General features: G+C 39.1%; 1 protein-coding gene across 1 annotated transcript in view; it reads left to right on the forward strand.

The window, feature by feature from the left end:
- The first annotated feature begins 896 nt into the window (after positions 1–896).
- MYBPC1 (myosin binding protein C1) overlaps positions 897–12,269 on the forward strand; it is a 117,166-nt gene continuing 105,793 nt past the window's right edge. Inside the window, exons 1-3 of the mRNA XM_089921592.1 lie at positions 897–1,031; positions 2,663–2,787; positions 3,618–3,688. Of these exons, the coding sequence (XP_089777718.1) occupies positions 897–1,031; positions 2,663–2,787; positions 3,618–3,688 (331 nt within the window). The remainder of the gene's footprint in view (positions 1,032–2,662; positions 2,788–3,617; positions 3,689–12,269) is intronic.

The raw sequence follows: 12,269 nt of genomic DNA on the forward strand, positions 1-12,269 counted from the left end.
TGACTTTGTCTGACTTGTGGTCCTAAGTCATGAAATCATTCTATTGATACATCCCTCAAAATTAAGACACTGAAACTTTTATTTCTGGAACTTTCCCCTTCATAATCAATAGATAGACATACTGAAGGTCCTTTGCAGACTTTGCTAGTTGATCACTGCAGTTTCCTCATTTTCCCAGAGCCCTTAAAAAGTAGCATTGCAGGTGGCACTACAGAGATCTATGAACTGAACCTAGACAGGACACATCTTTGCCACCTTCCTTGTCATGCTAAGGGATCAATGAACATCTTAGGATTGGGAGACATGTGTTTTCAAAGGAAAGATATTCACCTAAATTTTTTTTTTTTTTTTTTTTTTTGCGGTACACGGGCCTCTCACTGCTGTGGCCTCTCCCGTTGCAGAGCACAGGCTCTGGACGCACAGGCTCAGCGGCCATGGCTCACGGGTCCAGCCGCTCCATGGCATGTGGGATCCTCCCGGACCGGGGCACGAACCTGCATCCCCTGCATCGGCAGGCAGACTCTCAACCACTGCGCCACCAGGGAAGCCCAACCTAAATTTATTTGAGGAAATATAGGTTAATGGTTAAGACCTTGGATTCTGGTAAACATACCTTCTTTCAAATACTGGCTCCACCGCTTCCTAACTGTGAGCTATGGAAAATTATCTAACCTCCTTGTACCTCAATTTCCTCATCTTAAAATGAAGATAGAAATGCAGCATTTTATCAATATGAAAGGAGATAATGCATGTAAAATGCTTAGCAGAATGCCTGGGACACTGGAAACGTTTACTAAATGATGATGGTCACTTCCCTGAGTTTTCTGGGAGTGAGATGAGGGAAGAAGCACACCTTCAACCAGGGAGGAAAATGAGGGCCCTGTGTGACAGCAGCAATGGTCCGGGCAGCTGAGCAGGACCAGAGTCTTTTCAAACAAAGGCACCGGGCAGAAAATAAATCTGAGCTGCAGAATCCCATGTCAGAGGCCCCAGTGCTGCAAATAGCAGCTGCAGCTGCAGACCAAGGGCTGGTATTTACATGTCCACAGTGTGAAAAGACTCATGGTGACAAACTGATCTTTTCCATCACACCCACACAAAGCCAGCAATCGCACATAGGAGTAAACTGAATATTTAGCAGCCACTTTTTAGTAGAGTATAGTAGACTAACTGATAATACAGATTACGTATATGGGAAATAGGGATCGGTGAATTTTGCATACTGATTAGATGCTCTTATATGTTCTATAGATGATTCTGGACTGTTTAGCTGCCAGTAGTAACTCCTTCCATCTGTAGGACATTTACCAGGTCCAGACACTGTGCCAAGGACTTCACACGTGTCAGCTCATTTAACCCTCCTGCATCTCTACGGGGCAGATGTGATTGTTGTCCCCGTCTAAATCTTGAAATGGGACCAGCAACAGGTGAGGAAACTAATGCTCGGAAAGTTAAATACTTTACCATACATTGCAGGATTGTAAGTACAGAGCCGAGATATAAACCCAACTCTGTCTGACTCCACTGTCTCATCTGTTAAAACTTTGCTGTGCTGCCTTGAAATGGCAATGACATCTTGCTCACAAATGATTTTATGTGCTTATTTCTTGTTGCCTCAAATGGGACCCCCATGGGGCAGGGCAAGGTGCCACACCTGCTTGTTTTGTATCTCCAAGCTTTCAGTGCCTAGTAGAAGGTGAATAAATACTTATTGATAGATAAGATGTTATGATGAAATAGGGGAATGGGAGAAATTGGTCGGATCCCATTGACATTACCTCAAAGTTACTAAAAAATAAAAAAAAAAGAAAGATTTACCTGTCAATCCATAGGCATTTATTGTTTTCAGCTACAAATTACTACATGCCTGTTGCAAGCTATAAAGACAATTAAGACAAGATGCTGCCTCAAGAATACCAAAGTTTTGACTAAGTATTGCAAATTCAAATGCCCAATTGGGCTCCATACTTAACATAAATGAGTGAAGTGGCCCAAGAAGCAAACTGGGGTGACCCCTCCTCAGCTCTAGCCTATGGTTTCTGTCTGGACCCAGTATTTCCAAGAGAAGCCAGAAATTCATGATTTAAATGATTTTTATATTTTTTACATGAAACAAGTGTGCCGGCCAGGCAAAATTCACTTGCAGACTAGGTTTAGCTCACAGGCTACCAGGTCAAGCTCTCTGGTTTAAACAATAAGACACATAAGTAAGAACAATAGGAGTTAGACTGTAATTACCATACAAGGAATATATGTAAAGTATTCAGTGAAGTCAGAGATAACTTCTAGCTGGGGCATTAGAGAAGACTGTGTGGAGGAAGGAAGTCACCTTAGAGTTTATCCTTCCAAAATGCATCAGCTTTGGAACCACTATGGTGGGAAGGAATGCTGTTTCAGCTGCAGGAGATAGTAGGAGCCAACACCTGCAGATGGGAAGTCATAGGTCAGGGTCGGGGACCTCTGAGTTACACTGTACTTTGGTTTTTTTAATTTGTTTCATTTTGGTTTGCTTTTTGGTTTCTTACGAAAAATAAATTTATTGCACATGTAACCTATAGTCATCAGAATTAGGAAAATGTGTTTTTCCTATAAACACTGTAAGCATGGAGAAGACATGGAGGCTGAAAATTGTTAGGGTCCATAAATTAAATGAAATTTTAAGGCAATGGAACGCTCAGTGATTGTAAACTACTGCATGGTGTATGACAGGGACATGAAGCTTAAAAGAATATCCGAGTCTTGGAAAGGATCCAGCAAAGGCACCAGGACTAATTTGGGAGATGAAGGGTATGTCTTATGAGGAGAGGCTTAAAGGGCTTAACATGCTTCAGCTTTAAAATAAGGCGGGTGAGCAGAGTTCTATTGATAGCCTGCAAAGCTTCCAGTATGAACTTGTACTTGGTGTGAGATAAAATTCAAAGTCACACTAAGGAATGTCAAGAAGGCAGGTTTCTTTCTTTTTCATTTTAAGAATGGTGAGTCCAGGAACATTTTGTGCAAGAAAGTTTTTAAAAATGGAATGGATTTCCATAAGTATTTGGGGGAACAGCTTCAATTTTATCACCACCCATTCACTGAAGTGCTAAATTTAAATGTCAGTTATTCATGATATCAACTTATAATGTTGTGAGTAGAAACATCACTGTCCTGGTAGCTGCAAGTGCACGTAGAATAAACTTGAGACACACACAGAGATAGAGGCAGAGATAGAGAAATGAGAGAGAAAGAGAGAGGGAGAGGGAATTTACTTAGCAATCACTTAGTAAAGCTCTGCTAAAATTTTACAAATTCACAAAACCTGCACCACCCTCGCCACTTGTTCCTTCTTGTTTCACATATAATGAGGCAGTTTATGGCAGGGAGAACTGGTAGACCTAAGAATGTCAGTAACAATTCTGTGGGATCAGGCTTCAAATTTTAAATCACTTGGTAACCTGCTTCCTTTTGTATTTTGACTAATTTCATTGTGGATCCTGGACTTCTGCTCTTCACGACTTAGTTTAAGCTCAGAAATCTTCACAAAATATGCATAGGAAAAAACTGGGAGAAAATACTACAAGTTTAACAATTTTTTATCTCTAACTGTTTAAATTTTTAATATTTACTATACATTGTAGGTTCAGAAGTAGAGCTCAGGATCAAGGTCAGAGGCGGATTCTGAAAGTTGTTCACACAGTAATAGCTGAGGGTGTGAGAGGGGACTAGCTCACCCAGGGAGAGAATGTACACAGAGAGGGAGAGGTCCAGGAGCAGAATCTTGGGCAAAGTTCCCCCACCTCCACCTCTGGCCAAGGGCCCAGGCAAAGGAAAAGAGGGAAAGCAGGGGGAGAGGCAGGGTCTATCTACTGCTGTTTAGATCCGTAAGCCCCTTCCTCCTGATCACTTATTGATCATCTAAACAGAGCCCGTTAGCTATTCACATATCTTTTGCTATGGACTGAATTGTGACCCCTTCCCCCCAATACATGTGTTGAGCCCTACCCCACAATGTGATAGTATTTGGAGATGAGGCCTTTTGGATGTAATTAGGTTTGATGAGGTCATGAGGGTGGAAAGCTCACAATGAGATTGGTGTCCTTATAAGAAGAGTCACCAGAGAGTTTTCTCTCTGTCTCTCTCTGTCATGTGAGGACATAATGAGAAAGCAGCCATCTACAAACCAGGAAAGGAGCTCTCACCAGAACCTGACCATGCTGGCACTCTGATCTCAGACTTCCAGCCTCAGAACTGTGAGAAATAAATTACTGTTAAGACACCCAGTCTATGGCATTTTGTTACGGCAGGCTGAGCTGACTAATGCACCTTCAAAAAATTTTTTTTGAATAATCTTTACACATTTTCAAATTGAAATTTTCAATTTTCTATCATAAGTTTAAATCATTTCAAAGAATGTAATTTCCAGCCTTCTGTAAAAGATGACATTAAAAATAAAACTGTAACCTCATTATTTTAAATATCTCCCATAGAATAAAAATGTCATAGTAATAGGGTACCCACCATAATATATTAAAGACATATATATAAGATTATATCAAACAGAATAGATTTTAATTCAAAAATTGTCACAAGAGACAAAGTCCATTATATATTGATAAAAGGGTCAATTCATTAAGAAGAGGCAACAAGTATAAACATATGCACACCAAACAACAGAGGCCCAAAACATATGAAGCAAACATTGACAGATTGAAGGGAGAAATAGACAGTTCTACAATAGTTGGGGACTTCAATATCTTATTTTTAATAATGGATAGAACATCTGGACAGATGATCAGTAAAGAAATAGAGGACTTTAACAACACTATAAACCAACGAGACCTAATAAACATCTATAGAACACTCCACTAAACAATAACAGAATACACATTCCTTTTTTTTTTCTCGTTGCGGAGCACAGGATCCAGACGCGCAGGCTCAGCGGCCATGGCTCACGGGCCCAGCCGGTCCGCGGCATGTGGGATCTTCCCGGACCGGGACACGAACCCGTGTCCCCTGCATCGGCAGGCAGACTCTCAACCACTGCACCACCAGGGAAGCCCCACGTTCTTTTTAAGTATACATGGAGCACTCTCCAGGATACACCAAACGTTAGGTCAGAAAATAAGTCTCAATAATTAAAAAAAATTTAGATCATAGGGGCTTCCCTGGTGGCGCAGTGGTTGAGAGTCCGCCTGCCGATGCAGGGGACACGGGTTCGTGCCCCGGTGCGGGAGGATCCCACATGCCGCGGAGCGGCTGGGCCCGTGAGCCATGGCCGCTGGCCTGTGCGTCCGAAGCCTGTGCTCCGCGGCAGAAGAGGCCACTACAGTGAAAGGCCCGCGTACCGCCAAAAAAAAAAAAAAAATTTAGATCATACATATATTTTTCTATGACTACAATGGAATGAAGCTGTAAATCAATAACAAGGAAAACTAGGAAATTCCCAAATATGTGGAAATTAAACAACACATTCTTAAATAACCACTGGATTGAAGAAATCACAAGGAAAATCAGAAATCACTGAGATGAATGAAAGTGAAAACATAACATATCAAGATTTATCAGATGCAGTGAAATCAATGCTAAGAGTGAAATTTATAGCAATAAACACCTACACTACAAAATAAGAAAGATCTCAAATTAATAACCCACTGTGCACATTAAGGAACTGGTAAAAGAAGACAAACTAGATCCAAAGCTAGCAGAAGGAAAGAAATAATAAAGATCAGGGCAGAGATAAATTGAGAATAGAAAGAATCAATAAAACCAAAAGTTGTTTCTTTGAAAAGATTAACAAGAGAGAAATGTAAGTAGCTAAAAGTATAAATGAAAGTGGAGACATTACTACCAACATTACTGAAATTAAAAGGACTATAAGAGAATACTATTAAGAACTATATGCCAACAAATTCCATACCCTAGATGAAATGGGAAAAGTTCCTAGAAGACACAAATTACCAAACCAGACTCAGGAAGAAATAGAAAATCTGAACAGATTTATAACAAGTAAAGGCATTGGATCAATAATAAAAACTTCTAGGGGCTTCCCTGGTGGTGCAGTGGTTGAGAGTCCGCCTGCCGATGCAGGGGACATGGGTTTGTGCCCCGATCCGGGAGGATCCCACATGCCACGGAGCGGCTGGGCCTGTGAGCCATGGCCGCTGAGCCTGTGCGTCCGGAGCCTGTGCTCCACAACGGGAGAGGCCACAACAGTGAGAGGCCCACGTACCGCAAAAAAAAACCAAAAACCAAATAATAAAAACTTCTCAACAAAGAAAAGCCTAGAACCAGAACCTGATGGCTTCTCTGGTAAATTCTACAAAACATCCAATGAAAAATGAACACTAATCCTTCTCAAACTCTTCCAAAAAATAGAAGAGGAAACACTTCTTAACTAGTTTTTTGAGGCCAGTATTATCCTGAAACCAAAGCCAAACAAAGATACCACAAGAAAACTACACATAACAATATCCCTCATGAATATAGGTGCAAAATCCCCACAGAATAGTTGCAAACTGAATCCAACAGCATATTAAAAGGACTGTACACCATGACCAAGTGGGATTTGTCCCAGGAATGCAAGGGTGGCTCAACATAAGAAAATTAATCAATGTTATACCACATTAATAGAATGAAGGGAAAAAACTCACAAGGTCATCTTAATTAATGTAGATAATGCATTTGGCAAAATCTAACGCCCTTTCATGATAAAAACTCTTAGAAAACCAAGAATAGAAGGGAACTTCCTCAGCATGATAAAGGGCATTCATGAAAAACCCACAGCTACATCATACTCAATGGAAAAGCTTTTCCCTTAAAATCAGGAAAAAGACGAGAACACCCACTCAATACTGCTATTCAACATTATACAGTGAGTTCTAGCCAGAGCAATTAGGCAAGAAAAGCTAATAAAAGGCATCCAAGTTGGAAAGTAGGAAGTAAAAACATCTCTTGGGAATTCCCTGGCAGTCCAGTGATTAAGACTCTGTGCTTTCACTGGTGAGGGCCTGGATTCGACCCCTGGTCAGGGAACTAAGATCCCCCAAGCAGTGTGGCAAAACAAAACAAAACAAAACAAAAAAAAACCCCCAAATGAGGCATTCCTTGTGGCGCAGTGGTTGGGAGTCCGCCTGCCAACACAGGGGACATGGGTTCGAGCCCTGGTCCGGAAAGATCCCACATACTGCGGAGCAGCTAAGCCCGTGTGCCACAACTACTGAGCCTGCTCTCTAGAGCCCGCAAGCCACATTTGCTGAAGCCCGTGGGCCTAGAGCCTGTGCTCCGCAGCAAGAGAAGCCACCACAATGAGAAGCCCATGCACCGCAACGAAGAGTAACCCCTGCTCACTGCAACTAGAGAAAGCTCGCATGCAGCAACGAAGACCCAACACAGCAAAAAATCAATAAAAAAAATAAATTAATTAATTTTAAAACAAAAACCCATCTCTCTTTGCAGATGACATAATCATGTATATAGAAAATTCCAAAGAAAACACACACACACACACACACACACACACACACACACTGTAGCTAATAAATGAATCCAGACGAGTAGTGGGCTACAAGATTAACACACAAAAATCAGTTGCAATTCTATATACTAGCAAGGAGCAAATCAAAAAGGAAATTGAGAAAACAATTCTTACAGTAGCATCCAAAAAAATAAAATACCTAGGAATATATTTAACCAAGGAGATGAAAGACTTGGACACTGACACTATAAAACATTGTTGAAAGAAATTAATGAAGACTTAGATAAATGGAAAGACATCTCATGTTCATGAATTGCAAGACTTAATATTGTTAAGATGGCAATATTACCCAAAGCTTTCTATAATTTCAATGCAATCCTTATCAAAATTCCAATGACCCTTCTGAAGAAATGGAAAAGCTGATTCTTTTTAAAAATTATTTATTTTTTAATTGAAGTATAGTTGATTTACAACATTGTGTTAATTTCTGCTGTGCAGCAAAGTGACTCAGTTATACATATATATATACACATTCTTTTCTATAGTTTTTAAACCTCTAATTTTTTACATTCTTTTTATACATTCTTTTCTATATATATATATATATTTTTTTTAAATCTCTAATTTTTTTTTGTTGGCTGTGCTGTGCAGCTTGTGGGATCTTAGTTCCCTGACCAGGGATTGAACCCTGGCCCTCAGCAGTGAAAGCGCTGAGCCCTAACCACCGGACTGCTGAGGAATTCCCTTTTATATTATTTTCCATTATGGTTTATCACAGGATATTGAATATAGTTCCTTGTGCTATACAGCAGGACCTTGTTGTTTATCCATTCTATATATAATAGTTTGCATCTGCTAAACCCAAACTCCCACTCCATCCATCCCCCAACCCCCTCAACCTTGGCAACCACAAATCTGTTCTCTATGTCTGTGAGTCTGTTTCTGTTTCAAAGATAGGTTCATTTGTGTCATATTTTAGATTCCATATATAAGTGATGTCATATGGTATTTGTCTTTGTCTGACTTAACTTCACTTAGTATGATAAGCTCTAGTTCTAGACATGTTGCTGCAAATGGCATTATTTCATTCTTTTTTTATGGCTGAGTAGTATTCCATTGCATATATGTACCACATCTTCTTTATCCACTTATCTGTTGATGGACATTTAAGTTGTTTCCATGTCTTGGCTATTGTGAATAGTGCTGCTATGAACATAGGGGTGCAGGTATCTTTTCTAATTATAGTTTTGTCTGGATATATGCCCAGGAGTGGGATTGCTGGATCATATGGTAATTCTATTTTTAATTTTTTGAGGAAACTCCATACTATTTTCCATAGTGGCTGCACTAACTTACATTCCCACCAACAGTGTAAGAGGATTCCCTTTTCTCCATACCCTCTCCAGCATTTGTTATTTGTAGACTTTTAAATGATGGCCATTATGACTGGTATAAGGTAGTACCTCATTGTAATTTTGATTTGCATTTATCTAATAATTAGCGATGTTTTCTTTTCATGCACCTCTTGGCCATCTGTATGTCTTCTTTGGAGAAATGTCTATTTAGGTCTTCTGCCCATTTTTCGATTGGGTTGTTTGGTTTTTTGTTGCTGAGTTGTATAAGCTGTTTGTATATTTTGGAAATTAAGTCCTTGTCAGTCGCTTCATTTGCAAATATTTTCTCCCAGTCCATAGGTTGTCTTTGCTGTAGTTTCCTTTGCTGTGCAAAAGCTTGTAAGCTTGATTAGGTCCTGAAAAGCTGATTCTTAAATGAAATTTCAAGGGACCCTGAATAGCCAAAACAATACTAAAAGATAAGAAGTTGGAGGACCCAACACTTCCCAATTCCAAAACTTACTATAAAGCTATAGTAATAAAAATAGGGTGGTACTAGCATAAGGATAGACATATAGACAAACAGAATAGAATTGAGAGCCTAGAAATAAACCCTCACATCTATGGCCAAATGATTTTCAACTAGAGTGCCTCCATTCAATGAGAAAAGAATAGTCTGTTCCACAAACGGTGCTGGGACAATAGGATATCCCCATGCAAAAGAATGAATTTAGACCCCTACCTCACACCTATAAAAAGTTAACTCAAAATGCATTAACAAAAGGAAGGAAAGGAAGGAGGGAGGGAGGGAGGGAGGGAGGGAAGGAGGGAGGAAAGCATTAACAACCTAAATATAGAATTAAAGCCATAAAATTTTTAGAAGAAAATAGCGTGAAATCTTCATGACCTTGGAGTCAGCAATAGATTCTAAGATATGACACCAACAGCATAAGCATCAAAAGAAAAACCAGACTTCATCAAAATTAAAAACTTTTGTGCATCAAAGGAAAGGACATAATAAAGAAAGTGAAAGCACATCCTACAGAATAGGAGAAAATATTTGCAAATCAACTATTTGATTATTGTTTAGTATTCAAAATGCATAGGACTCTTATTACTCAACAACAAAAAGCCCAATTAAAAAACGGGCAAAGGACTTGAATAGACATTCCTCCAGAGAAAATATACAAATAGCCAACAAGCACGTAAAAAAATGCTGGACACCATTAGTCATCAGAGAAATGCAAATCAAAACAACAGTGAGATATAACGCCACACCTTCCAGGACAGCTATAATTTTTAAAAAGGAAAATAATAAGTGTTAACAAGGATATGGAGAAATTGTGACCTTCATACATTGCCAGTGGGAATGTACGTAGTGCAGCTACTAAGGAAAACAGTTTGGTGTTTCCTCAAAAAGTTAAATACGGAATCACCACATGATCCAACAATTAATCCTAAGTATATATCCAGAAGAATTGAAATCAAGTATTCAAAGAAGTACATGTACACACATGTTCATAGCAGCATTATTCACAGAAGGTGGAAATAACCTAAATATCCATTAAAGGTGAATGGATAAGTAAATTGTGGTATATCTATATGATAGTATATTATTCAGCCATAAAAGGAGTGAGTACTCCTTTTTACATACCACAATGTGAATGAACCTTAAAAACATTATGTTATGTGAAAAAAGCCAGACCCGCAAGGTCATATATTGTATGATTCCATTTATATAAAATATCTAGAATAAATAAATCCATAGAGACAGAAAACATATCATTGGTTGCCAGAGAATAAGCAAAGAGGTGGATGGGAAGTAACTGCTTAATGGGTAACAGGTTTCCTTTTAGGATGGTGAATATGTTTTGGAACTAGATAGAGGTGGTGGTTACACAACATTCTGAATGTACTAAATGCAACTGAATTGTTTACTTTTCAGTAAATGGTTAATTTATGTGATGTGAATTTCACCTCACTAAAAAATTAGTTTAAAAAATAACCAAAAAAACTTAATTCCTTAGAAATTAAGAAGTGCCCTTTTAGGGGCTTCCCTGGTGGCACAGTGGTTAAGAATCTGCCTGCCAGGGCTTCCCCGGTGGCGCAGTAGTTGAGAGTCTGCCTGCCGATGCAGGGGACACGGGTTCGTGCCCCGTTCCAGGAAGATACCACATGCCACAGAGCGGCTGGGCCCGTGAGCCATGGCCGCTGGGCCTGCGCGTCCGGAGCCTGTGCTCCGCAACGGGGGAGGCCACAACAGTGAGAGGCCCGCCTACCGCAAAAAAAAAAAAAAAAAATCTGCCTGCCAGTGCAGAGGACACGGGTTTGAGCCCTGATCTGGGAAGATCCCACATGCCACGGAGCAACTAAGCCTGTGCACCACAACTACTGAGCCTGTGCTCTAGAGCCTGCGAGCCACAACTACTGAAGCCTGCGTGCCTAGAGCCCGTGCTCCACAACAAGAGAAGCCATTGCAATGAGAAGCCTGCGCACTGCAATGAAGAATAGCCCCCACTCATCGCAACTAGAGAAAGGCCGCACGCAGCAGCGAAGACCCAACGCAGCCAAAAATAAAATAAATAAATTTAAAAAAGAAAGAAATGCCCTTTTAAATAACTCCTGGATCAATGAGAAAATAAAAACCTAAATCTAAGATTATTCATAAATTAATGAAAAAGTAAGAACTCTAAATCAAAATGTATGTGATACAACTAAAGACTTAGGCTGTAAATAAAGTCTAAATTAAATTCTCAACGTAGAAAACAACAAACTTGACCAAAAGAAGTTAGGAGAAGAAAAGATAATAAAATCATAAACTGGTTCCTTCTTTCTTTCTTTTTTTTACATTTCACGGAAAACCTCTTGTTGGCCTTTTGGATAGAAACGAGATTATATTTTCCAGGAAGGATGATCCCATCATACTTCTGCTGGAACCAGCTCATGGCCTCCTTTTTGCTGATTCTGTTTAGCAAAGGAATGCAGAATTGTATTAATAGAATAATATACCATAATGAAATAGGATTTTTACCAGGAGGGCAAGGATTGTCCAACATTTGTCAAGTTTTCAAAATATGTAACTCATTATGTAAACAAATTAAAGAAGAAAAACATGATTACAATGATGTATACAAAAATACATTTGGTAAAATTCAGTAGTTGCTACTAATAGTTAAGTAGGAAAAAAAGGAAACTACCTAAAAATGATAGACTATTTACTACAAATAGCAAATATCATATCAAAGTTTAAATACTAGATCCATTTCTATTAAAATCAAGAACAAGAGAGGAAGACCCATCCTCTGCACTATTATAACATATTTGGGCTTCTAACTAATGTAATAAGAAAATAAAATAAATAAAATTGAAAATTAAAAAACCAAAATTATTATTTGTGCATATTATATTACTATCATAAATTATAGTAAGTACATCCAAGTGACTTTCCTAAAAATCCTATTTGAACTAAAAAATTATTTGAT

This window comes from Delphinapterus leucas, chromosome 11 (genome assembly GCF_059928025.1).
Source record: "Delphinapterus leucas isolate spDelLeu-1000000601 "Yukka" chromosome 11, BTC_Dleu_Yukka2, whole genome shotgun sequence".
NCBI classification, from domain to species: Eukaryota; Metazoa; Chordata; class Mammalia; order Artiodactyla; family Monodontidae; genus Delphinapterus; species Delphinapterus leucas.